This window comes from Podarcis melisellensis (genome assembly GCF_964234715.1).
Source record: "Podarcis melisellensis genome assembly, chromosome: 13".
In the NCBI taxonomy this organism is placed as follows: Eukaryota; Metazoa; Chordata; class Lepidosauria; order Squamata; family Lacertidae; genus Podarcis; species Podarcis melisellensis.
Genome location: NC_138545.1, coordinates 142,889 through 170,790, shown reverse-complemented (window position 1 = coordinate 170,790; position 27,902 = coordinate 142,889). Strand labels below are relative to the sequence as shown.

General features: G+C 47.4%; 2 protein-coding genes across 3 annotated transcripts in view; both read right to left on the bottom strand.

The window, feature by feature from the left end:
- LOC309354614 (uncharacterized protein) overlaps positions 1-24,267 on the bottom strand; it is a 34,964-nt gene extending 10,697 nt beyond the window's left edge. The window contains exons 1-6 of one of the 2 annotated variants that reach the window (XM_081884846.1): positions 11,382-11,884; positions 9,201-9,625; positions 8,967-9,048; positions 8,684-8,760; positions 7,361-7,487; positions 2,655-5,155 (exon numbers count right to left, since the gene is read on the bottom strand). In XM_081884846.1, the coding sequence (XP_081740972.1) occupies positions 3,513-5,155; positions 7,361-7,487; positions 8,684-8,760; positions 8,967-9,048; positions 9,201-9,608 (2,337 nt within the window). In that variant the 5' untranslated portion in view covers positions 9,609-9,625; positions 11,382-11,884 and the 3' untranslated portion in view covers positions 2,655-3,512. Of the gene's footprint in view, positions 1-2,654; positions 5,156-7,360; positions 7,488-8,683; positions 8,761-8,966; positions 9,049-9,200; positions 9,626-11,381; positions 11,885-21,329; positions 21,755-23,989 lie in introns of those variants that run through there. The other variant, XM_081884847.1, reaches the window with a different exon arrangement.
- On the bottom strand, positions 14,719-20,954 carry LOC309354626 (uncharacterized protein). The gene is made up of 3 exons (XM_081884866.1): positions 20,826-20,954; positions 18,810-18,936; positions 14,719-16,804 (listed from the first exon to the last, which is right to left on the bottom strand). Exons 1-3 carry the CDS (start codon positions 20,937-20,939, stop codon positions 15,399-15,401), a joined length of 1,647 nt encoding a protein of 548 aa, XP_081740992.1. The 5' UTR covers positions 20,940-20,954; the 3' UTR covers positions 14,719-15,398.
- Positions 24,268-27,902: the final 3,635 nt, after the last annotated feature.

Sequence of the window (27,902 nt, the reverse complement as noted above, 5' to 3'; positions counted from 1 at the left end):
CCTCGGATTCTTCCCCTTCGCTCTCCATCTCCTCTCTTCCCTGTGCCTCTCCTCCTGAGCCTCTGACACCGTCCCCAAACCAGGACGGAAACCGGACTGAAATGGATCTAATGCCGATGTTTCCTCCAGAAACCTACCAAGCTGTTCAGCAACCGCTCTTTCAATTACCTTACCCAGGTATGGAAGATTTGAAACTGGGCGGTAATTGGATAGGTCTAAGGGATCTAATGAAGTTTTTTTTAAGAGTGGACACACCACTGCTTCCTTCAATTCCCCTGGGAATGTCCCTGTGTCAAGGGACAAATTGATAATTTCAACCAGGGGGTCCGCACAACATCTGGACACTCCCTAATCAGCCAAGACGGGCACGGATCAAGGTGGTGGGCCTACCAACTTGGAGGAATCTTATCCACATCAGTAGGGAGTATCCGGTCGAAATGGTCCAACACTGGACCTAAAGTCAGTCGAGGGGCCTCCAGTTCAGTCACTGTATCTAAATTGGCAGGGAGGTCACGGCAGAGCAACAGGACTTTCTCTGCAAAAAAAACTTGCGAATGCCTCACAGCTGTGGGTCGAATTTGTGCTTAAATTTGGTTGGCCTCCTAAGGACGTTATTGACCTAATTATTTTTAAAAGTTGTGCCGGGTGAGAGCTAGCGGATGCAATGGAAGCTGCAAAGTAAGATTTCTTAGCAGCTTTCATAGCCATCTCATAGGCTTTCATAAGCGTCCTATAAGATGTTCTTGAGGCTCCGTCACGAGTCTGTTGCCATACTCACTCTAGCCGTCTGAGATCCCGCTTCATTTTCCGGAGCTCCTCAGTAAACCAAGGGGCCCGGTTTCAACGGGGTCGCAGAGGGCGCTTAGGCGCGATCTCATCAATGGCTGCCAAGAGCCGGTTATTCCAGTCCTCAACAAGGTCATCTAATGAGTCGCCAGGAGGAGCAGGGTTCCGCAAGGCTTGTCGGAATCTGTCAGGATCCATCAGTTTTCGCGGACGAGCCCAAATAGGTTCGCTACCCGAGCCGGGGAGGAGCGGGAAGTGTATCTTGGCTTTCAGAGCGTAGTGATCAGACCATGGCACTTCCACAGCATGGAGCATGATCACATCTATGCCAGCCCCTCCATAGATGGAGAAGACAGTCCAAGAGAGGAAGTGTGCTCCCTGCCTAGCCCTTTTGTTACCTGGGCAGGTAAGGCCACGCCCACCTCTAGTCACATGCAGAGGAAGTTTGTACAAAACATCCCCTTGCATGTCCACTCTAGGAATGTTGTGCATGACGGCTATGTCTTTCACATCCCAAAAATATATAACACTGAACTTATGTTACTGCTTGATGAATGAACCCTGTGTTTTATGAATGGAGTCTGTATTTTGAGAATTACCAAAGATCGACCAGCGGGGAGCTCTGAAATCCGACAACTAACCAATCGGGTATTACCAAACAGCGCCCCTATTGTGCGAAGTAGGTAACTACCAGGGAGCGGTGCAAAGCCTTCAGCCCGGCAGCTCAGCCTTTGCACGGTGGACTGAGCACCAGCTTCTGGGTAGATAATGGCGAAAGCTGGTAAATTGTATCTCTTCTGGTTTCGATTGCCGGAACCTCTTACACTGTTGCAAGAAAGCGTCAAATTGTATTCCTTTGCCTTTGACAGTGCTGATGGAGTACTAACCTTTGAAAAAGCATATAAAATCAATGCCTTAATCAATTCTTCCCATTTCAATGACATTTTGCTTCAAAAGGGAAGGCAGACTTGGACACCACCCTCCTCCATACTCCCTGAGACATGAAGTCATGTACACAGCACCCCTCCCTTGAGAGAAACAATGGACATCTGCTGATGGGTTTGCTCAGGCCAGGTGTTCCCAAAGCCCATCCTCCCATCTTTGAGAAGGCCAGAAGACAAGGATATGCATTGATAGATTTATTGTTCTTTAGGTGGCGGCTACTTAAGGTGTCAGTAGGGACGCATGTGGCGCTGTGGGTTAAACCACAGAGCCTAGGACTAGCCGATCAGAAGGTCAGCGGTTTGAATCCCTGCGACGGGGTGAGCTCCCATTGCTCGGTCCCAGCTCCTGCCAACCTAGCAGTTTGAAAGCAGTCAAAGTGCAAGTAGATGAATAGGTACCGCTCCGGCGGGGAGGTAAACAGCGTTTCCATGCGCTGCTCTGGTTCGCCAGAAGCAGCTTAGTCATGCTGGCCAAATGACCCGGGAGCTGGACGCCGACTCCCTCCGCCAATAAAGTGAGAAGAGTGCCGCAACCCCAGAGTCGGTCACAACTGGACCTAATGGTCAGGGGTCCCTTTACCTTTACTTAAGGTGTCTGGAACTTAATCTGATAAGCGGGGCAACTTGACGAACTTGGGTATCCTCACAACTCTCCTCCCTCCTTGTATACCAGTATACCCGAAGGATACCTGAAGGAGCCCAGTATACCTGAAGGAGCGTCTCCACCCCCATCGTTCAGACCGGACACTGAGGTCCAGCTCCAAGGGCCTTCTGGTGGTTCCCTCCCTGCGAGAAGTGAGGTTACAGAGAACCAGGCAGAGGGCCTTCTCGGTAGTGGCACCCGCCCTGTGGAACGCTCTCCCATCAGATGTTAAAGAAATAAACAACCATCTGACCTTTAGAAGACATATAGAGGCAGCCCTGTTTAGGGAAGTTTTTAATGATGATGTTTTAATGTATTTTTAACCTTTTGTTGGAAGCTGCCCAGAGTGGCTGGGGAAAACCAGCCAGATGGGTGGGGTATAAATAAATTATGATGATGATGATGATGATGTTGTATCAGTGATGTATGAATGATGCTTCTGGAAATGCATTCTGGGTAGTGTGTAACCTGTGTTCAGGGTTCTTACTCCTTGCAGGGACCTATTGCGCAACAATAAAGGTCGTGGTCTACGGACTGCTGTTTTGCTTTGTTACTTGGTTAGAACTTCCTTCTTCTACTGACCACAGAGACCTGCAGGAGACTTGCACCCCAACAAGCTGGTCTGCTGAGTATCCTCTCACCCCGGAATTTCCCCTAACATTTGAAAACAGAAACAGGAGGAGCAGCTTGTAGGAGAAATTGGAGCATGGAAAATGGAGCAAGCTGGTTTTCTCCTGCTGCAGAAGTTAGGACTGAGGCCATTGATTCAAGTAACAGGAAAGGAGATTCCAGCTAAACAGTAGGCATAACTTTCTATCAGTAAGAGCTAATTCACTACAGAACAGACTTCACCAGAAGTTGCTGGCCTGTTCTTGATTGGAGGTTTTTCAGCAGAGGCTGAATGGCCATCTGTCACAGACAGTGCTATTTTTCTAGAAAAATGGTGCCAGAACACACCACAAACTTCTCCCTTGTTCTTTGAGAATGGCAATGGCACCCACCTGAGAAGTGCCAGAGCAAAGCTCTGGTGAACTCCAGTTGAAAAAACCCAAACACCTTTAGTTGAGCTTCCTGCATTGCAGGGAGTTAATCTAGATGACCCTCAGAGTCCCTTCCAACACTATGATTCTGCAATTCAACTATTCTCCCTGCTGTGAGTTCTGGGATGGAAAGTGGGCTTGGTCCTCTGAAGCTCTTTCCACATTCCAAGCGCTGTTATGGTTTCTCCCCTGTATGAATTCTTTGATGGGAAGTGAGATGGTCCTTTCTGCTGAAGCTCTTTCCACAATCCAAGCACTGATACAATTTCTCCCCTGTATGGATTCTTTGATGGGAAGTGAGATTATCCTTTCTACTGTTCCACAATCCAAGCAGTGATATGGTTTTTCCCCTGTATGAATTCTTTTATGGGAAGTCAGATGGACACTTTTTCTGAAGTTCTTTCCACATTCAAAGCATTGATATGGTTTCTCCCCTGTATGAATTCTTTGATGGGAAGTGAGACTAGCCTTGTGAATGAAGCTCTTTCCACATTTGAAGCACTGAAAACGTTTCTCCCCTGTATGAATTCTTTGATGGGATGTGAGACCGGAGCTCTGATTGAAGCTGTTTCCACATTCCAAGCACTGATATGGTTTCTCCCCTGTATGAAGTCTTTGATGGGAAGTGAGATAGGATCTCCGACCGAATCGCTTTCCACATTCTAGGCACTGATACGGCTTGTGCCCTGTATGAATACTTTGATGGGAATTCAGACTTTGCTTGTGGGTGAAGCTCTTTCCACATTCCAAACATTGATAGGGTTTCTCACCTGTATGGATTCTTTGATGGAACATGAGATTGCCCCTTTGACTGAAGCTCTTTCCACATTCCAAACATTGATAGGGTTTCTCCCCTGTATGAATTATTAGATGGAAAATGAGACTTTCCTTGCGGGAGAAGTTCTTTCCACATTCCAAGCACTGATGTGGTTTCTCCCCTGTATGTATTCTTTGATGGGAAGTGAGATTTGTCTTCCAACTGAAGCTCTTTCCACACTCTTGACATTGAAATGGTTTCTCCAGTGTATGAATTCTCTGATGGGCAGTGAGACTTCCCTTCCGGTTGAAGCTCTTTTCACATTTCAAGCACTGATATGGTTTCTCTCCTGTATGGATTCTTTGATGGGAAGTGAGATGGCCCCTCTGAGTGAAGCTCTTTCCACATTTCAAGCACTGATGTGGTTTCTCCCCTGTATGAATTCTTTGATGGGCTCTAAGTGTATCCTTTTCACTAAACCTCCTTCCACATTCCAAACACTGATAAGGTTTCTCCCCTGTATGTATTCTTTGATGGGAAGTGAGACTTTCCTTCCAACTGAAACTCTTTCCACACTCTTGACATTGAAATGGTTTCTCCCCTGTGTGAATACTCTGATGGGTTGTGAGGCTTTCCTTCTGGGTGAACCTCTTTCCACATTCCAAGCACTGATATCGTTTCTCCCCGGTATGAATTCTTTGGTGGGAAGTGAGGCTATACTTCCTGTTGAAGCACTTTCCACATTCCAAGCATTGATAGGGTTTCTCTAATGTATGAATTCTCTGATGGACAGTGAGACTTTCCTTCCGGGTGAATCTCTTTCTACATTCTAAACACTGATATGGTTTCATCCCAGTAAGATTTATTTGATAGGAAGTGGAAAGGGAGATGGAGCTCTCTCCATACTCCAAATTTTTATATGATTTCTCCACTGTGTGGATTTTGTTGTGGTCTCCCCAGTTCTTCATTTCCAATTGATCACCACCTGCGATGAAGGGAGAAATGGGTTAGAACCTCTGAAATAAATGGAACCCCAAATGATTGGACAATGCTAATTTACTCTTGTGATAGTGGAAGAATGGGAGGGTGTTAGACATGAAGTGTTACTACAGGGTTCACTGCCTCTGTTGACTGGTATTCATGGACGTAGTTGTGGGAACCTGAGATGTGCAAAACGTGGCTCTTTTCTTGAATGGATTTCGTAGGGCCCAGTCATGGAATTTTCGTCAACCAAAAACAGACGGAAGCAAAAACAAAAACTCAAATCCTGGCAGAATCTACTTTCACTTCCCTAAAAATCATGAAAACTACAGTGGTACCTTGGATTAAGTACTTAATTCATTCCAGAGGTCCGTTCTTAACCTGAAACTGTTCTTAACCTGCAGCACCACTTTAGCTAATGGGGCCTCCCGCTGCTGCCGTGCTGCTGGAGAACGATTTCTGTTCTCATCCTGAAGGAAAGTTCTTAACCCGATATACTATTTCTGGGTTAGCGGAGTCTGTAACCTGAAGCGTATGTCACCTGAAGCATCTGTAACCCAAGGTACATTTATAATAGCCTGGGCAGTTGGTTTTAAAGCAGCATGATCATGTTTTTAAAAAGCATAACTGGAAGAGGAATTTTCACAGATGAAACAATCCATACCCTTCCATTTGAGGTGACCTGTGCTCTGCTAGGATAATAATAATAATAATAATAATAATAATAATAATAATAATAATAATAATTTATTATTTATACCCCGCCCATCTGGCTGGGCCTCCCCAGCCACTCTGGGCGGCTTCCATAAAAACCAAAAATACAGTAAAATCACACGTTAAAAACTTCCCTGAACAGGGCTGCCATAAGATGTCTTCTGAATGTCAGGTAGTTGTTTATCGCTTTGACATCTGCTGGAAGGGCGTTCCACAGGGTGGGCGCCACTACCGAGAAGGCCCTCTGCCTGGTTCCCTGTAGCTTTGCTTCTCGCAATGAGGGAACCGTCAGAAGGCCCTCGGCGCTGGACCTCAGCGTCCGGGCAGAATGATGGGGGTGGAGACGCTCCTTCAGGTATACTGGACCGAGGCCATTTAGGGCTTTAAAGGTCAGCACCAACACTTTGAATTGTGCTCGGAAACATACTGGGAGCCAATGTAGGTCTTTCAAGACCGGTGTTATATGGTCTCGGCGGCCGCTCCCAGTCACCAGTCTAGCTGCCGCATTCTGGATTAGTTGTAGTTTCCGAGTCACCTTCAAAGGTAGCCCCACGTAGAGTGCATTGCAGTAGTCCAAGCGGGAGATAACCAGAGCATGCACCACTCTGGCGAGACAGTCCGCAGGCAGATAAGGTCTCACCCTACGTACCAGATGGAGCTGGTAAACAGCTGCCCTGGACACAGATTTGACCTGTGCCTCCATGGACAGCTGTGAGTCCAAAATGACTCCCAGGCTGCGCACCTGGTCCTTCAGGGGCACAGTTACCCCATTCAGGACCAGGGAATCCTCCACACCTGCCCGCCTCCTGTCCCCCAGAAACAGTACTTCTGTCTTGTCAGGATTCAACCTCAATCTGTTAGCCGCCATCCATCCTCCAACCGCCTCCAGACACTCACACAGGACCTTCACTGCCCTCACTGGTTCTGATTTAAAAGAGAGGTAGAGCTGGGTATCATCTGCATACTGATGAACACCCAGCCCAAACCTCCTGATGATCTCTCCCAGCGGCTGCATGTAGATGTTGAAAAGCATGGGGGAGAGGACAGAACCCTGAGGCACCCCACAAGTGAGAGCCCAGGGGTCTGAACACTCATCCCCCACCACCACTTTCTGAACACGGCCCAGGAGGAAGGAGCGGAACCACTGTAGGACAGTGCCCCCAGCTCCCAGTCCCTCCAGACGGTCCAGAAGGATGTTATGGTCGATGGTATCAAACGCCGCTGAGAGATCCAGCAGAACTAGGAAACAGCTCTCACCTTTGTCCCTAGCCCGCCGGAGATCATCAACCAGTGCGACCAAGGCAGTTTCAGTCCCATGATGAGGCCTGAATCCTGACTGGAAGGGATCCAAATGGTCCACTTCTTCCAGGCGTGCCTGGAGTGCAGTAGGTGGTTCTGTTGAGCTTCATCCAAATCTGGCAGGCTTTTCAGTTTCCTATCTCTCTCTCTCTCTGGAATTTCAAAGCAGATATTATAATCCAACTGGGAGCCTTACCGAGGGAGGCCATGATCCCACGATTCTCCTCCATGACTTCCTTATGCAAAGCTCTCTGGTCAGGATCCAACAACGCCCACTCCTCCTCCGTGAAATGCACAGCTACATCTTCAAAGCACAGAAGACCCTGAAAGGAAAAAGACAAGGGTCCTCCTCTAAGGCAGTCTAAAGATTATCTACTACACTTTGCGGTGTGGTTTCCTGCCTGTTCATTGCTGTGTTGTGTTAATTGCAATGGGGATACTCAACAATGCTGAGCAAAGGTCCACTAGGCTGTACCACTTGGTCCCTGCAGGGATGGCGCTCTGAAGGTTGGACACCACTAAGTGTTTTTGGACCACAAACTGGTACAGAAGTCTGAAATCTTGGACCAGCCAAAAAGGATCTGGGGTAGAATGCAAGGCTTGTGGATAGGTAAGAGGGAGGTGGTATTACTGACATGGCTTGCAATTTTTGTTATAGAAAGTATTGCTCTAATATGCGGAGATCTTTCCTGTTCTATTGATTCAAGAAGGTTCTGGAAACTTGTCTGGGTCTCACAGCGTAGAAGCTACTACAAGCTGCAAGCGGCAAGTGACTAGCTGGTCAGCAATTTTTCCATTCTGCCTGGAAACAAGCAGAAGGTTCCTGATGTTTGGGTTAATCCTTCAGAGAAGCTGAGTACAGCTGGTTGAAGCCGGCCCTGTTATTTTTCTATCCCAAGGCCATGCTGCCTATAAACAGAGGCCATAATTCCTCCGTCATGGATGTGAGTTTTATATATATATATTGCAAGTGGATTGTTTAGTACTATGTAAATCCCAAAGAGGTGAATTCGTGAATAGTTATGCTCATTTTCCTTTAGTAAATAATACTGGATTAAGCTCCGACGCCTGGTCTATTCTTGCGGATCCTGCATTGTGTTTAATTTGCCAACAATTGGTTGAAGTCTGGTCTGGATCGGTATGGAAGGGTCACAAAGGGAAGGATCTCCTCGCTCCGCACCCCGTCTGCTTTTTTTTGGAGGGGGGTGCATTGGGGAATCTTGGGCACTGTTTTTATGATATGTAAATTGCTTAGAAGCCCATTGTTGCACTCAATTATAAATATATAAATAAAACTGCAAATACTGATAAATAATAAAGGCAACATTCAGAAGATTACTTAAGGTGAGGTGGCTGTTCTTTATTTTCAGCAGATAGACCTTCTTGAATGGCACTTTCAGCCTTTGTTTGGAACAGCTTTGACGAAAGCAAAGAGGGAGAGAGGGATTTCTTCATTCCCAGAGGAACCCTGGCTGCCCCACTGCTGAGCCTCTTTCCCCACAAGGCTCCTTCCTCCTACCTGATCTGCTTCTACAGCTGCTGCTTCCTCTCCACCAGCAGGAAAAGACGGGTGAGGAGGTCTTGTTCTTCTTTCACCTGAGAGACAAAGGTTAGTTGGAAGCCAGGAGTGCATGCTTCTCTGAAATGTACATTTTGGTGGTCATACCAATTTCATAGTTTTGTTGTGCTCTTCTGGGCCGTTGGTCCCAAATGTCTCCCCCCCCCCCCAATTGAAAGAACTCAGAGATGACTTTCAAAAGCAACAGAAAGACCAAACGGGGAAGAAACTCCTTCCTCCTTACCTAGTGAACTCTCTCTGGTGTCCAACGGAGTCCTCTCTGCCTCTGAGTAATTGGAGCCCATTTCCGCAACCAGATCCTTTTCCTGAAAGAGCAACAAAAATGGTAGAGGCAAATATTTTATGGGTCCTGCCTTGGATGCTTCCTAAAAAGGATGAGCAATTAGTACAGTATTTTAGGATCTTCTCCCTCCTCTTCAGAGCTCCTTGGGAGAATTAAGAGGAAAGTCTCTCTCACCTGCTTCTCCGCCTGCTTCCTCTCCTCTGCCTGACTCAGGAGGAAACCTTCGGCCAGGGCCACTGCCTGGGAAATGGTCTCTGCTCCGCATTCCCTCACCCAGCTCTCCATCTCCGCTGGAAGGACAGCCAGGAACTGCTCCAAGATCACCAGGTCCAACATCTTAGCTTTCGTGTGCCTTTCTGGCTTCAGCCACTGACGGTCAAGGTGGTAGAACCAGCTGCAAACCTCTCGGGGTCCTTTGGCCTCCTGGTAGCAGAACTGTCTCAAAAGCTGGCTCTGCACATCTGAGCGAAGAGTGTCCACCTCACCCAACTGCACTGAGTTTTCCCAGAATCCCCTATGGCTTCCACTTTCCATGGCATGGCCTCTTCCTGCTTCAGGGCCAGTTGAGTCTTGCTCATCCATCTTTGCTCTCAGGAGGCCTGCAAGAGATCAGAAGACAACTTCTACAGCTCAGGAGCAAGGGGTCTACTCATGAGTATGCAGTCCTTGAAACTCCTCTGATGACGACGACTAAGGCTAGTTTGTGGTCTGAGAGGCCATAATGTATGAGATTATATGGAAATAGCACAGCTTTCTGGCTCCATGTTCCTGATATTACTCCCCCCGTCTTGCTGTCTTGTACTTAGCGTGAACCCCCAGTGGAATTACGCTTGCATTATTTTCTGACCTTGCTTTCAGTCAAAGATGGGATCCAGATTGCCGGTGCTTGACCTGGTTGTGGAGTTTTGTTTTGTTTTTGGACTCTGCTGCAAAGGCAACTCTGCTTGCACAGGTGGGAAGCTGAGATGCCCCAAAATGCCCACGGAAGCAGGCGGAGGGCCTTCTTGGTAGTGGCACCCTGCCTGGGGAACTTCCTTCCCAGCAGATGTCAAGGAGATAAAGAACTACACAACTTTTAGAAGATATCTGAAGGCAGCCCTGTATCGGGAAGTTTTCAATGGCTGCTGTTTTATTGTGTTTATAATATTGTGTTGGGAGAAACCCAGACTGGTTGGGGCAACTCAGTCAGATGGGTGCGGTACAAATATTATAACCACCACAACCACATTGTTTTATTAATATACTGAGTGCATATGTGCATATATCCTGGGTTTCTGATGAAAATATATTTCCCCTTATTTAAGCATAATTAATAATGTAATTTAAAACAAAGTAACATTTATTTGTGGCATCTGATGTCTGGCAGACTATTTCTATATACGGAGGAGGGTCCATACCACACATTTGTGATCTCCTTGTTCCAATCTTTCACCAGTTTTTCTTTTTTTTATTCATTTCATTTAGAAATATTTCTATTCAAAACAAACAAAAAAAATTCCTTCCAGTAGCACCTTAAAGACCAACTAAGTTAGTTCTTGGTATGAGCTTTTGTGTGCATGCACACTTCTCCAGATACCAGTGTGCATGCACACGAAAGCTCATACCAAGAACTAACTTAGTTGGTCTTTAAGGTGCTACTGGAAGGAATTTTTTTATTTTGTTTTGACTATGGCAGACCAACACGGCTACCTATCTGTAACTGGAAATATTTCTATTGTTATTATTATTTATTATATCTGTATACCACCCTACACCTGTAGGTCTTAGGGCAGTTCACAACACACAGTTACAATATAAAAGGCACAAAATACAGATTAAAAATAATTTTAAAAAACTAATGTATACAAACTGGGGGGAAAATACACTCCCCAACAAAAGCCACAAATAGAAACGAAATCTAAGATTCCAAATTAACACCCAACATTCAAAAACAATTGAAAACAAACCCACCCCAAATAAAACAGATCCCTCCCAAGTTAAAACATTCATCACCGCTATAACAACAACTTGAATTTCTATACCTATATTCATTATGTAAAGCAACCAAGGAGTGGACTACAACCATGTGTAGTCACAAGCAACACACTCAGGGGCCAAACAGTTCAGCCAGATGCCTGGATCAGGAGTAGGAGTAGTTTGTTTAGTCGTTTAGTGGTGTCCGACTCTTCGTGACCCCCTGGACCAGAGCACGCCAGGCACCTCTGTCCTCCACTGCCTCCCGCAGTTTGGTCAAACTCATGCTGGGAACCTCGAAAACCTCGAAGGAGTAGTAGCAGCAGCAATAATAACATTTTCCTTTCTTATTACAAACATTTTCCCACAAGAGAAAAACGCACACTTTCTACATTCAGCTACCTTCCAAAATCCTGCTCCTGCGTCAGAAACTCGGCTATGATCTTTTCATCAGGTCAGTGCCTAGAATCCATCCAGTTAATCCATTTCGAGAAGCCCCCCCCCCATTAACCCAGCACTGCTGCTGCCAACGTCCAGGCCAAGCTGCGCTTGATTTAGGGAGCAGGTAGAGGAAAGAAAGTCGGCTCCGTGGAGGGAGGGGTTGCCCAGGTGGATCAGCTGAACACGGCGCCCTCCGGGGGGGGGCTCAGCTCCCCGGCTCTGGACCCGAGGGGATCCTTGCAATGCCCTCTCTGTGAAGAAGCCCTGGAAGAGGGGCTGGAAACGGGCCCACCACCCCGCGGCCATATTATGGGCTGGGATCCCCTCTTGAGTCATGGCATAGTTATACTCCCCTTTATTTCTCCAATGAGCTCAAGGGGGCATCCATGGGTCTGTAGCTGCACACCTCCTGGGAACGAGCCCCCGCCCTGGCTTTGCAGAGATGGAGGGAGAGGACCCTGGGCTCCCTGATTTGGGGGTGGGCAGGGAACCCCTCTTCTCCCCAACGCCCCCTCCGGGGTAGCAGAGAGGAGACTCACCAGAGCGCAGAAGGCGCCGCCGAGGCAGCATTTGCAAAGGAGACGACAGCCCCCTCCTCTTGCAGGAAGGGGGGAGGAAAGCGAGGACCTGCCCCCCCACACTTTTATATCCTGTCCTCTCTAGGAATCCAGCTCAACTCTTTTTAACCCTTGGCAAGCCGTGTGCACCCAGCTCACACTTCTCTTCAGAGCAGGAGCCCAGCAGGAGGCACGTGCGTTGCGCACAGTCAGAGTTGTTTTATTGGCGGGGGGGGGGCTCTTGGCTGACGTGCTAAGCTGCTCCCTCCCTTGTGTTACGGAAATGAAGGGGGGCACATCTTAGATATCAGTTTTCCGCCTCCCTTCCAAACCCCTGGACGATGAGCCCAGCCACCTTTGTCCATAGTCGCAGAAGCACTACATTACACCTTGGCCATAAACCCGTACGTTCAATCGATCAAATATACGCTCAATATATAATATTGAAATTATGTTACTGCTTTATGAATGAACCCTGTGTTATATGAATGAACTGCATATTTGTGAATTACCGAAGATCAATCAATCAGGAGCTCTAAAATATGAAAGCTAGCCAATCGGGTATTCCCAAACAGTCACCCCTAGGGTGGAAAGTAGGTCAGCAGCAGGGAACGCGGCAAAACCTTCAGCTAAACAGCTCGGCCTTTGCACGGTCTTCTTTGTAGATAATGGAGAAAGCTGGTAAATTGTATCTCTTCCGGTTTCGATTGCCAAAACCTCTTACATTGTTGCTAGAAAGTATCAAATTGTAACCCTTTGTATTTAACAGTGCTTTGAAAAAGCATATAAAATCCATGCCTTAACCAATTCTCCCCATTTCAATTACATTTTGCTCCAAAAGGGCAGGCGGACTTCGCCATCACCTTCCTCCACAATCCTCTAAGCGAGAGGTCACATACACAACTCAGTAATGCTGCTGGAAATGTCTTCTGGGTAGGGAGGAAAGGTCTTATAAGAGCGTGTAACCTATGTTCCGGGTTCTTACTCCTTGTGGGGACCTGTTGAGCAACAGTAAAGGCCGTGGTCTACTGATCGCTGTTTTGCTCCATTCCTTGGCTGGAACCTCCTTCTTCTACTGACCGCAGAGACCTGGGGGGGGGGGGACTTGCACCCCGACAAGCTGGGCTGCTGAGTATCCTCACACCCCGTTTGGAAACAGAAACAGGAGGAGCAGCTTGCAGGGGAAAAGGTGGCTCAGACCAGTGACTCAGACCCGCCAAAATTAATCCCATGATGATAATTTCACTATTTATACCCCGCACATCTAACTGGGTTGCCCCTGCCACTATGGGCTGCCTACAACATAATAAAATATTAAACATAAAAAACCACTTCCCTATGCCGTCTGATTGTGTGAGGGTGCTGATAAGCTAGAAAAGCAACACTCTGGGCTTCGCCCCATCTCTTCACAAGATTTATTGTTCAGCTTCAAAGCCGTTTACGAGAGATCAAACACATACATCCATACTCAGCTATCCAGATGAGTCATCTGACTTTCGTCTGTGACGCTGCCAACAAGCCCATTCCCGGAAATGACGCTTCCTTTTCGTTTTGCCCTGTGAATGGCTGGGTCCTGCTTTAGGCTGCCCCCTGCCAGTCTCCCCCTCTGACGAGGAAGAGACGCTGCTGAATGCCGGCTTGGGCTCTCTCTATATTTGTCTCCCTCCCTCGTGGTTCCCCCTGCAGCCTCCAATTCCCTGACAGATTGCCTTCACGTGGCTCGGGGGTAGGATAACTCCATACCCTCCAACATTTCTCCAATGAAAATAGGGACACCCTAAGGGAAAGCGGGATATTCCAGAATCAAATCAGAAACCACGATGGCTTCTCTAAATCAGGGACGTCCCTGGAAAAGAGGGGCACTTGGAGGGTCTGGTGACTTCCTTGCAAGCTTTGTGCAAACTAATCCAGAAAAATACTCTACACGCAATCCTCAGCCTCCTCAGTTGAAGGCAGTGATGCTTCTGAATACGAGTTTATGGAAGCTGTGGGAGAAGAGAGGACTCTTGCGCTTGGGTCCTCCTAGTGTTCTTCCCCATAGGCATGAGTGGAAGAGAAGAGAATGAAAGCAAAGAGACACATATATGAAACGATTAATGCATGAAATAGAAGGAGACAGGAGAAAAGCAATGAACTCTATGGGCGAAGCATAATCTGGGAACTGCAAGGAGATTCACTCTGGGGAGAGATCATTGTAGCAGCTCCACTCTGGCCAAGGAGGGTCTGCAGAACTCATGGCCCTATCTGGGGCAGACCCTCAACCTCTGCCCTACAGGAGGGACCTGTTGCCACAGGGAGAGTTCCAACCTCCAGACTCCTGGGTCCTAAGGGAATTAGGACTGACTGACCATCCACCTGCCCCCCGATATTCCCACAGACAGCCCACCCAGAGCACCCACAAATTCACCTGGTGAGCCTCCCTCAGGTGGGCAGGTAGAAAGAAGGCAGATCCCCTAGCAGGACAGGTACTGGACCTCCTGCCCTTCCTGAAGGATGCCCTGGATCAAAGGCTCCCCTGCAACACCCTCCACACACCTGGGGCAGCCTTGGGCTCAGGTGAGCAGGAGTCCCTCTGGATTCTCTCTGCCTGGTCCAATGCTTCTTGCAAGAAGGTAGTGCAGCTACAACCTGCCATTGAAATGCTAAACATTAGTGATCCAGAGTAGATTCCAATGTATAGGTAGCAGAGAAAAACTTAAATGTTGCAAAATTCAAAAAAAAATGACCAGAGGCAATTAATATTTCATTCAACAGAGCTTTACTGCTACTGAAGGCAAATGAGCATAATGGTCACAAATCCAATGCATTCAGAAATCCAGTTACAGCACACTTAACTTAAACTTCAATAAAACAAGAAGACTATACTTTAACACAACATACAGAACACCACACCAGAAGGGAGAGAAAGAGAAAGTGAAACTCAGGCTCCTTCTGGCCTTCCTTTTTTAGTCAGCATGACCTTGACAGAAAGAGATAAGAGAAATGGTTTAAACCAGCTGTACTCAGCTTCTCAGAAGGTATATCTCGAACATCATGAACCTTCTAGAAGCTTCCAGAACCCTCTAAAATTAAGTAGCATAGGAAAGAAAAGGAGAGATCTGTACACATCAGATCAATACTTTCTGCACTAAAAAATGCAAGCTGACACACCCACCCACAGGGCACAGGCTCCCCCCCCATACAGTACTGAAGGCACTCACAAGTCCCCCCCCCCCGGAGGGGGAAGGTCTGGCTGGATCGCTGTCAGTAGTGTCTGGGATTGGCATGTGTGTGTGTCCTTCTGCAACCACATACATGTGAATGTACCCTCTAAGTCCCTTCCAACACTATGATTCTACAATTCAACTATTCTCCCTGCTGTGAGTTCTTGGATGGAAAGTGAGCTTGCCCATCTGAAGCTCTTTCCACATTTGAAGCACGGTTATGGTTTCTCCCCTGTATGGATTCTTTGATGGGAAGTGAGATGGTCCTTTCTACTGAAGCTCTTTCCACAATCCATGCACTGATAGGATTTTTGCCCTGTATGAATTCTTTCATGGAAAATGAGATGGTCCTTTCTAATGAAGCTCTTTCCACATTCCAAGCATTGATATGGTTTCTCCGTTGTATGAATTTTTTGATGGCAAGTGAGATGGTCCTTTCTACTGAAGCTCTTTCCACATTCCAAGCACTGATATGGTTTCTGTCCTGTATGAATTCTTTGATGGAAAGTGAGATGAATGCTTTTTCTGAAGCTCTTTCCACATTCAAGACATTGATAGGGTTTCTCCCCTGTATGAATTCTTTGATGGGAAGTGAGATGGTTGCTGTGACTGAAGCTCTTTCCACATTCCAAGCACTGATACAATTTCTCCCCTGTATGGATTCTTCGATGGGAAGTGAGATTGTCCTTTCGACTGAAACTCTTTCCACATTCCAAGCACTGATATGGTTTCTCCGCTGCATGGATTCTTTGATGGGAAGTGAGTTGGGAGCTCTGACTGAAGCTCTTTCCACATTCCAAACATTGATATGGTTTCTCCCCTGTATGAATTCTTTGATGGGAAGCAAGATGGGAGCTATGACTGAAGTTCTTTCCGCATTCCAAACATTGATATGGTTTCTCCCCTGTATGAATTCTTTCATGGGCAGTGAGACTTGCCTTCCAACTGAAGTTCCTTCCACACTCTTTACATTGAAATGGTTTCTCCAGTGTATGAATTCTCTGGTGGGCAGTGAGACTTTCCTTCTGGGTGAAGCTCTTTCCACATTTCAAGCACTGATAGGGTTTCTCCCCTGTATGAGTTATTTGATGGTTGGCGAGTGTGGAGCTCCGACCGAATCTCTTTCCACATTTTAAGCACTGATATGGCTTCTGCCCTGTATGAATTCTTCGATGTAAATTGAGAGAGGCGCTGTGACTAAAGCTATTTCCACATTCCAAACACTGATAGGGTTTCTCCCCTGTATGTACTCTTAGATGGGAAATGAGAATTTTCTTGTGGGTAAAGCTCTTTCTACAATCCAAACACTGAAATGGTTTCTCCCCCATATGAATTCTTTGATGGGAAGTGAGATTTGACTTCCATCTGAAGCTCTTTCCACACTCTTGACAGTGAAATGGTTTCTCCAGTGTATGAATTCTCTGGTGGGCAGTGAGACTTTCCTTCCGGGTGAAACACTTTCCACATTCCAAACACTGATATGGTTTCATCCCAATAGGATTTATTTGATAGGAAGTGGAAAGGGAGATGGAGCTCTCTGCACACTCCAAATATTCATATGGTTTCTCTACTGTGTGGATTTTGTCATGGTCTCCCTTGTTCTTCATTGCCAATTCAACCTCACCTGCAATGGGGAGAGAAATGGATTAGAACCTCAGAAATAAATGGAGCCCCAAATGATTGGACAATGCAAATTAACTTTTGTGATAGTGGAAGAAGGGAGGAGGGTTAGGCATGAGGTCTTACTACAGGGTTCACTGCCTTTGCTGACTGGTATTCATGGACGGATTTGTGGGAACCTGAGATGTGCAAAGCCTGGCTCTTTTCTTGAATGGATTTTTTTGGCCCAATCATGGAATTATCTGCATCTCTATTGTCAGTCACCTGTTTGTTGCTCCATTTCCAAGGTCTATAGTCTCTTTGGTCAACCAAAACAGACAGAAGCAAAAACAAACATACAAATCCTGACAGAATCTACTTTCACCTCCCTAAGAACTCTGAAAACTACATTTATGAAGGCCTGGGCAATTCAGAGCAGCCTGATCATGGTTTTAAAAATAACTGGAGGAGGAATTTTCAATTCAAAACAAACAATCCATACCCCTCCAGTTATGGTGCCCTGTGTCCTGTTAGAATCCCAGGTGCTGTAGGTGGTTCTATTGAGCTCCATCCATGTATCATTTCCTTTTCAACTCTGGCTCTGGCCTGGTGGAACGCTCTGCCTCATGAGACCAGGGCCCTGCAGGATCTGATTTCTTTCCGCAGGGCCTGTAAGACAGAGTTGTTCCGCCTGGCCTTTGGCTTGGAGCCAATTTGATTCCCTCCTTCCCTCTCTTTCTTTTTTCTTTTCCTTCTCCTCTGCGATGAGGCTATATTTTAATGTTCCATTATTTTAATGTTGAATTTTATTTTTGTTTTTAAGTTGAAATCATTCATCTTGTTTTTATTATTGTTTGTAAGCCACTATGAGCCTGGCCTTGGCTGGGGAGGGTGGGGTATAAATAAAATTACCGTATTTTTCGCTCTATTACACGCATCTGACCATAACACGCATGTAGTTTTTAGAGGAGGAAAACAAGAAAAAAATATTCTGAACGAAACAGTGGGTGCATGATTTTTATGGTTCATGCTGTGGCCACAGACATGTGATCTGATGGTGAGTTTGGGGTAGCCCAATGCAAAAATCCTGAGGATCCATGTGGATCCTTGCTTTGTAACCACGTTTAAAGTGGGGAGGGAAGGAAAAGCACTCAAGGGAGCACGCGTGGAGAAGGAGCTTTTCGGTGAGCTGAGCGGGAGGAGGGAGGGAAAGAGCACTGTTGCTTTAAAGGTATACTTAAGGTACTTGCCCTGTGCCTGGGGTTTTTTCCATTTAACAGTTTGCAGCCTTTTCCTTCCACTCCTTGTTTTGAGGCACAATAGATTTGAGCAAGTGAGGAGGACTTGGATTGCAGGGGATTCACCATTAGCTGTGTAAAAGTGCTCCTCCTTGCAGCCTGAGTGATAAGCAGCCACCAGCAGCAACAGAATGGAGCACAAAAAAGTGGTAGGGGCACTAGGACCCAGACAATGCTCGAATCTATCCTGCCTGAAAAAAAGCTGCTCCCTCCCAGTTTTCCCCTCTCCCTCATCCCCAGCCTTTTTTCTTTAACTTCCTGGTTTTCACTGCGTGGCTCAGAGCTCGAGGTTGGTTTTATTTTGCTGCTGGTTGCTTAAATTTTATCTTTCCTGCTGTCCCTCTGCACCCTCATTGCTCTGTTTAGAGAGCTCACGGACCTTTGCTAGCGTCTGTCCCTCCTCCCGTGTAAGCGGCTGCTGCCCGCTTTGCTGCCATGGCTCTTCTTCCCTCCCTCCTCCCCGGCTCCAGGTCGCTTTAAAGCAAGCAAAGCGAGAGCCTCGTAGAGTGTGTAAGCAGCTCCCGCTTTGCTTGACTGACGGCAGCCATGGCTCCGATCCGTGCATTCGCTCCTTAACACGCACAGGCATTTCCCCTTACTTTCTAGGAGCAAAAAACTGCGTGTTATGGTCCGAAAAGTACGGTATTATTATTATTATTATTATTATTATTATTATTATTATTATTCTATGGAATTTCAAAGCAGATATTAGCATCCAACTTGCAGCCTTACCGAGGGAGGCCATGATCCCACAATTCTCCTCCATTACTTCCTTATGCAAAGCTCTCTGGTCAGGATCCAACAACGCCCACTCCTCCTCCGTGAAATGCACAGCTACATCTTCAAAGCACAGAGGACCCTGAAAGGAAAAAGACAAGGGTCCTCCTCTAAGGCAGTCTAAAGATTATCTACTACACTTTGCGGTGGTGTTTCCTGCCTGTTCATTGCTGTGTTGTGTTAATTGCAATGAGAAGACTCAACAATGCTGAGAAAAGGTCCACTAGGCTGTACCACTTGGTCCCTGCAGGGATAGCGCTCTGAGGGTTGGACACCTCTAAGTGTTTTTGGACCATAAACTGGTAGACAAGTCTGAAATCTTGGACCAGCCAAAAAGGATCTGGGGTAGAATTCAAGGCTTGTGGATAGGTAAGAGGGAGGTGGTATCACTGACACGGCTTGCAATTTTTGGTATAGAAAGTATTTGTCTAATATGCAAAGATCTTTCCTATTCTATTGATTCAAGAAGGTTCTGGAAACTTGTTTGGGTCTCATGAGCTAGAAGCTACTACACGCTGCAAGTGGCAAGTGACTAGCTGGTCAGCAATTTTTCCATTCTGCCTGGAAATGAGCAGAATGTTCTTGATGTTTGGGTTATTCCTTCAGAGAAGCTGAGTACAGCTGGTTGAAGCTGGCCCTGTTATTTTTCTATCCCAAGGCCATGCTGCCTATAAACAGAGGCCAGAGGAAACCTGGGCTTCATCTTTCTCTCTCTCTCTATTTCTGGTGGGGTGATCGGTACCTAGTATGTCTAATTGTTTAGTTCTTAGTCTTAAGTTTTTTGTTTTTTGTTTTTTTTTGCTGTAACTGGATTCTTAAGAACTATGCCAGTCCTGAAGAGTGTCTGGCTTCAGGAAATCGGCTTCCTCCCCCCTTTGGCAGTAGATAAGCAGAATACATGGAAAGGAGACTTCCTACCTGTTAGAACAAAGAATCCATTTCCTAGGAATGAAGGTGCTCCCAATTAAGGGCTCCGCCCACTTCCGCCCTAGTCACCCACGTCACTACCCCATCTTCTAACCTGATCTCCTAACAACTGTGCTCCCAGTGCTGCCACTTTATCTGCTCTTCTTGACCTTCGGCTGAGTAGATGAACACTTTCCAGTGACGGTGAGTCTGTTAACTCTCTCTCTCTCTCCAAGTCCTTCTTCTCCTAGCTGTTCCCCATCCAGTATTTCCCAATTTCTGCCTTCTGAACTATGTCCCTCTGCAAACCACTTTTCCAAATCTACCATACTTTTTGCTCTATGACTCACTTTTTGCCTCCTAAAAAGTAAGGGGAAATGTGTGTGCGTCTTATGGAGCAAATGCAGGCTGTGCAGCTATCCCAGAAGCCAGAACAGCAAGAGGGATTACTGCTTTCACTGCGCAGTGATCCCTCTTGCTGTTCTGGCTTCTGAGATTCAGAATATTTTTTTCGTTTTCCTCCTCCAAAAACTAGGTGCTTCTTGTGATTTGGTGCGTCTTATAGAGCAAAAAATACAGGTATGTTGTCCCACTGCTCCTGGGAAGATTCCTGATCAGGAGCAAGGAGAGGGGGAGGCTCCCACCATTCCTCCTCAGTGCAGCCCATCTCAGCACGGTCCCTGACAGAGAGTTGGATTCATGAACTGTTATGCTCATTGGCCTTCAGCAAATAATACTGGATGATATGCTGCGCCTGCTTCATTTTTTGGGATGCTGCATTGTATTAGGTCAACTGCTTAGAAGCCCAGCAGAGCACTCAATCATAAATTTATTAATATAACTGCAAATGCTGATAAATAACACTACGGACATACAGAAGGCTAGTAAAGGTGAGGAGGCTGTTCCTGGTTTTCAGCAGATAGACCTCCTTAAATGGCACTTTCAGCCTTTGTTTGGAACAGCTTTGACGAAAGCAAAGAGGAAGAGAGGGATTTCTTCATCCCCAGAGGAACCCTGGCTGCCCCACTCCTGAGCCTCTTTCCCCACAAGGCTCCTTCCTCCTACCTGATCTGCTTCTACAGCTGCTGCTTCCTCTCCACCACCAGGAAAAGACGGGTGAGGAGGTCTTGTTCTTCTTTCACCTGAGAGACAAAGGTTAGTTGGAAGCCAGGAGTGCATGCTTTTTCCAAAATGTACATTTTGGTGGTCATACCAATTTCATAGCTTTGTTGTGCTCTTCTGGGCCCTTGGTCCCAAATGTCTCCCCCCCCCCATTGAAAGAACTCAGAGATTACTTTCAAAAGCAACAGAAAGACCAAACGGGGAAGAAACTCCTTCCTCCTTACCTAGTGAACTCTCTCTGGTGTCCAACGGAGTCCTCTCTGCCTCTGAGTAATTGGAGCCCATTTCCGCAACCAGATCCTTTTCCTGAGAGAGCAACAAAAATGGTAGAGGCAAATATTTTATGGGTCCTGCCTTGGATGCTTCCTAAAAAGGATGAGCAATTAGTACAGTATTTTAGGATCTTCTCCCTCCTGTTGGGAGAATTAAGAGGAAAGTCTCTCTCACCTGCTTCTCCGCCTGCTTCCTCTCCTCCGCCTGACTCAGGAGGAAACCTTCGGTCAGGGCCACTGCCTGGGAACTGGTCTCTGCTCCGCATTCCCTCACCCAGCTCTCCATCTCCGCTGGAAGGACAGCCAGGAACTGCTCCAAGATCACCAGGTCCAACATCTTAGCTTTTGTGTGCCTTTCTGGCTTCAGCCACTGACGGTCAAGGTGGTAGAACCAGCTGCAAACCTCTCGGGGTCCTTTGGCCTCCTGGTAGCAAAACTGTCTCAACTGCTGGCTCTGCACATCTGAGCGAAGAGTGTCCACCTCACCCAACTTCACTGAGTTTTCCCAGAATCCCCCATGGCTTCCAGTTTCCATGGCCTGGCCTCTTCCTGCTTCAGGGCCAGTTGAGTCTTGCTCTTCCATCTGTGCTCTCAGGAATCCTGCAAGAGATCGGAAATAACCTTTTTTTCTGCCATTTTCTGTAGGTTTGAATTAGAGGTGCTAGCAAATCCTACAAAGCAAACACACTTTATTGCTATAAAATTGACACATTGTAAGGAGAAGCGAAATGTTCTCTGAGCAAGTGTGGATAAGTCTTGCTAGGAACCAGGGCTGGACTGTACCACAGCCCAAGCTGTCAGCACCACAATCTCCAGGTCCCAGAATGACAACATAGCCCTTGGCTTCAGGCTCCAGAGTCCTTCAGCAGATCAGGAGCAAAGGGTCTACTCATGAGTATGCAGTCCTTGAAACTCCTCTGATGACGACGACTAAGGCTAGTTTGTGGTCTGGGAGGCCATAATGTATGAGATTATATGGAAATAGCACAGCTTTCTGGCTCCATGTTCCTGATATTACTCCCCCCGTCTTGCTGTCTTGTACTTAGCGTGAACCCCCAGTGGAATTACGCTTGCATTATTTTCTGACCTTGCTTTCAGTCAGGATGGGATCCAGATTGCCGGTGCTTGACCTGGTTGTGGAGTTTTGTTTTGTTTTTGGACTCTGCTGCAAAGGCAACTCTGCTTGCACAGGTGGGAAGCTGAGATGCCCCAAAATGCCCACGGAAGCAGGCGGAGGGCCTTCTTGGTAGTGGAGATAAAGAACTACACAACTTTTAGAAGATATCTGAAGGCAGCCCTGTATCGGGAAGTTTTCAATTGCTGCTGTTTTATTGTGTTTATAATATTGTGTTGGGAGAAACCCAGACTGGTTGGGGCAACTCAGTCATATGGGTGCGGTACAAATATTATAACCACCACAACCACATTGTTTTATTAATATACTGAGTGCATATGTGCATATATCCTGGGTTTATGATGAAAATATATTTTCCCTTATTTAAGCATAATTTAATAATGCTTAAATAAGGGAAAATATATTTTCATTTTATGATGAAAATATATTTTCCCTTATTTAAGCATAATTTAATAATGTAATTTAAAACAAAGTAATTTAATAATGTAATTTAAAACAAAGTAACACTGTGGCATCTGATGTCTGGTAGACTATTTCTATATACGGAGGAGGGTCCATACCACACATTTGTGATCTCCTTGTTCCAATCTTTCACCAGTTTTTCTTTTTTCTTTTATTCATTTCATTTAGAAATATTTTTATTGTTATTATTATTTATTATATCTGTATACCACCCTACACTATGGTCACCAGATTTTTTCAATGAATCCAGGGACCTTTTTTTCCCCCTTTTTGAAGCAGAGTAGCAACAGGGAGTCAGTAGTGGGGATGGCAGGGCAAATGACCCTGGGCCTATAACAATAACTTGAATTTCTAGACCTCTATTCCTTATATAAAGCAACCTATGAGTGGACTAAAACCATGTGTATTTACAAGCAGCACATTCAGGGACCAAACAGTTCAGGAAAAACGCACACTTTCTACATTCAGCTACCTTCCAAAATTCTGTTCCTGCGTCAGAAACTCTGCTATGATCTTTTGATCAGGTCAGTGCCTAGAATCCATTCAGTGTGTTAGTCCATTTCGGGATGCCCCCCCCCCAATAAACCAGCACTGCTGCTGCCAACGTCCAGGCCAAGCTGCGTTTGATTTAAAGAGCAGGTGGAGGAAAGAAAGTCGGCTCCGTGGAGGGAGGGGGATGCCCAGATGGATCAGCTGAACACGGCGCCCTCCCGGGGGGGGGTGCTCAGCTCCCCGGCTCTGCTTCTCCACCGATGGGATCCTTGCAATGCCGTCTCTGTGGAGATGCCCTGGAAGACGGTCTGGAAACGGGCCCACAATCACGCGGCCCATTATGGGCTGGGATCCCTTTATGCCATAGTTATACTCCCCTTTATTTCTCCAATGAGCTCAAGGGGGCATCCATGGGTCTGTAGCTGCACACCTCCTGGGAACGAGCCCCCGCCCTGGCTTTGCAGAGATGGAGGGGGAGGACCCTGGGCTCCCTGATTTGGGGGTGGGCAGGGAACCCCTCTTCTCCCCAACGCCCCCTCCGGGGTAGCAGAGAGGAGACTCACCAGAGCGCAGAAGGCGCCGCCGAGGCAGCATTTGCAAAGGAGACGACAGCCCCCTCTCCCTCTTGCAGGAAGGGGGGAGGAAAGCGAGGACCTGCCCCCCCGCCACACTTTTATATCCTGTCCTCTCTAGGAATCCAGCTCAAGTCTTTTTAACCCTTGGCAAGCCGTGCGCACCCAGCTCACCCTTCTCTCCCTCTCTGCGTTTTCGCCTCCAGAGCAGGCGCCCAGCAGAAGCCGCGTGCGTTGCGCAGTCCGAGAAGTTATCTTGGGCGGCGGGTGGGGACCCTCTTGGCTGGCGCGCCAAGCTGCTCCTTCCATTGGAAACAGAAGGAGGAGCAGCTTGCAGGGGGAAAGGTTCATCAGACCAGTGACTCATACTCTCCAAAATTTCTCCGATAAATTTTACTATTTATAACCTATACATCTTACTGAGTTGTCCCAACTGCTCTGGGTTGCTTCCAACATATATTAATACATTAAACATTAAAAAATACTTCCTTGTGCCATCTGATTGCCTTCAGACGGCTCGGGCGTCGGATAACTCCATACCCAACAACATTTCTCCAATGAAAATAGGGACATTCTAAGGAAAAGCATGGACTGCAAGAAGTCCGTGACTCCCAACTTGGGGTGTGTGTGTGAGAGACAAGGAAATTCCGCACCCGGGTACCACATGGCCTTGCTACCCCTCTGAGTAAGGGAACTCCTAGCTATTTTAAATGAATTCAAATCTCCAGGCCTGAGGAGCTGCATCCAAGGGTAGTAAAGGAGCTTGCTTATGTAACTTCAGAGTTTCTGTCTATGATCTTTGAGAAATCTTGGAGAACAGGCGACGTCCTGCAGACCAGCGTTCTCAAGGGGGGGGGGGAATAAGACCCAGATATGTACCAACTGGTGAGCTTGACATTGATACCAGGGAAGGTCCTAGAACAGGCAATTCAACAGTCGGTCTGTGAGGAGTTAGAAAAGGATGCTGAGACTACTAACACCTAGCATGGGTTTCTGAAGAACAAGTCATGGCAGACGAATCTCATTTCATGGTCATTTGAGGCTCAGGTGGCCTCAGTGGCTAGGAGTGCCCATTTCCAGCTCAGGTAGTTTGCCAGTCAGTCTGTCAGGCTTCAGGGAATCAGACCCCCCTCCCTCACAGCAGGCTGCCAGTAATGGAAAAACAAGAAGCTCTTACCAAAGTCTTTTATTCAATGCTCACAGAGAGAGATGCAGGATGCCGTTTCTTGGATAATGGCGTTGCTCTGCGTAATCTCCTCCCTCCCCCACTTTCCTCTCAGTCGTCAGCAGCTCCACCCTTTCACAGTGGCTGCATAAGGCCCCTTGCCTATTCGCTTTCTGCTCTCCCACTTTCACTGCTCCCTGGGTCCTGGGGGAAGGGAGGTCTGGAATGCTTCCTAATGATGTCAGCCAGCTGCTCCGGCTCTGCTGCTCCCCCCCTTCTCCCATTATCTCCCAGCTTTGTCCCTCTTCTGTCTTAGAGTCATGACCTTCTGCAAACCACTGTTGTCCATCTATACTATCCTCCTCTTCTAGGAAAGGTTCAGGAGAAGGGGGAGGACAACCACCACTATTCCTCCTCTGATGTCCAGTCCCTGACACAGTCCACTTGGGACAGAGAGTACTTGACCATGGTATTCCATGCTCTGGATCGGATGGGATCATTGCAATGCCCTCTACATGGAGCTGCCCTTGAAGACAACTCAGAAACTGTCCCAAAATGCAGCAGCCAGATCATGGGTTGGGTTCCCTCTCTTGATTCACGGTATTTCTATCTCCCCCTTTTCTCCAAGGAGCTCCAGGTGGCATCCATGTGTCTCTCCCTCCTCACTGAATTCCCCAAACCCTTGAGAACATATCTAATTCCTGTCTTAAAACAGCTGCCACAGATGTCCATTCATTTCTGGGCCCAATTCAAGGGGCTCACAGGAGGGGTCCACTTAGGCCTCCCGATATCTGAACAACTGCCTCCTTCCCCACAGACCCTCTTGGGGGTCAAGGTTGGCAGAAGGGGCGCTCTTGGCAGTTTGGGGGTGGCCCTAGAGCGGCTATCCTGGGGCCAGTACTTCGGTTGGGGCATTCCCTCCCCACAGAGGGCCACCTGGCCCCTTCCCCTCTTGTCCAAGGCCTCCGACTCTTGCCTTTTCAGGACCGACCTTCCTATGGCTGTCCTTCGTTCTAGCTCCTTTTAATATGGAATGTTAAAGTGCTTGTAACCACATAAAATGCAAAACAAAAGCAAAACAAAGCAATAACCCCCCTTCCCACAGACACATCTAAAAGGCCATTTGCTGTGGATCAGGCAAACGTTGCCTGAAGATTTGTAAGAAAGGCGCCAGGTGGGCCTCCCTGGGGAGAGCATTCCATAAAGGGTATCAGTAATAAGAGTTACAGATAGGTAGCCGTGTTGGTCTGCCATAGTCAAAACAAAAAAAATCCTTCCAGTAGCACCTTAAAGACCAACTAAGTTAGTTCTTGGTATGAGCTTTCGTGTGCATGCACACTTATCTTATGGTATCTGAAGAAGTGTGCATGCACACGAAAGCTCATACCAAGAACTAACTTAGTTGGTCTTTAAGGTGCTACTGGAAGGAATTTTTTTTGTAGTAATAAGAGTACAGTAATAAGGATAACAACCAGAACAACAACAACATAAAGCCTCAAGCCTGAGGGTGGAAAATTAAGCCTCAAAATACACATGGAGCCTCAAGGAAGCCGAGCATCTTCACAGCAGGATCAGACCACTTTAAAGAGCCATGGCTTCCTCCAAAGAATCCAGGGAACTGGGAAAGCTTGACTTCTAACTGAAGGGCAGCAGAGGACTTGCATCTGGAGGAGCTCAGCATCAGAGCAGGAGAGGAGCCCTGCAGGATCAGGCCATTGGGCCCCTCTGGAGTATCCCCACCCCCGTTCCCACTGGGACCTGAATGGGAAGCCCCCCAGCCGGACTGGGGCGCAAGAGCCCCTCTCCCCCCCTGTGCTTCCTTCCAGCAACTGGGATTCAGCAGCATCGCTGGGGAGACAAGAGCTCAGCCCTCGAGGATGAAGCCAAGCGGAGCCCCTCCTCCTCCCTGCCCTGGTCCCAGCCTGGCCTCCTGGGGCAGGGAGTTCCGCAGGCTTGACTCTGCATCGCACCAAAAAGCGCTTTCTTTTCTCTGCCCTCCATCTTCCAATGGACTTTATTCACTAAATGTATAGGTCAGGTTTTCCTTTTTGCTTCTTGCGTTTATTTTAAGTCCAAATGTTTCTGTTGGGCTACAGCCCCTGTTAATAAATGGGACTTATTAATCTGAATTGAGTTTATTTGCATTACTGATGTATCTACTGAGAGAGAGAAACTTTGTATCAATGTAACATTTTTATATGCAACAGCGTCTTTTTGAAATGTGTATTTGTTTACATTGTTGTTGCTGCCATTTCCTGTGCACCGTTTATATTTATAATATATTAAGTGGTATAGAAAATTAATACTATACCAATACTGTACATAATCCCCCCTCTAAGCCAAAGACCCCTCCCCAAAGTGTCAAGCAGCGAATGGATCCAAGTGAAGTTGCAGATCTCCTGCGCAGGCAAAGGGCGGGGATTTCAGCTGCCTGACCTGGGGGTCCCTGCATGCACCTCGCCCCCCACCCCCGCGCATGCCGCCTTGGGACGCCCTGCCTTCTCCCCAATGCACCCTGCGCTATCGGAGAAAGGAGACTCACCGGATTCCAGGAGGCGCCACCAAGGCGGCTGGTGCAGCGAAGAGAGAAGAGAGACGAAAGCGCCCCCCCCCCTTCCCTTTGCAGGAAGGAGCTTCGGAGGAAGGACTCCCCCTCCCCTGGCATGCCTCTCTAGGAGTGCAGCTCGGTTCCCTTTCACCTTTGCAGGGCGCGCCCCCGGCTCAAGGTGCGTCTCCCTTGGCTTTCCTCTCAGCTAGAAGGAGGCAACCGCTGCAGCCTTTCTTCATAGGGAAGTCTACCCCCCGAGGCGAGGGGACCAGAACTGGACACCGGATTCCCGGTGTGGTCGCCCCCTAGATCCGTATATGGGCATTCTGGTACTGGAAATGTAATGTTACGGGCAAAGCGGAGAGGGGCGCATC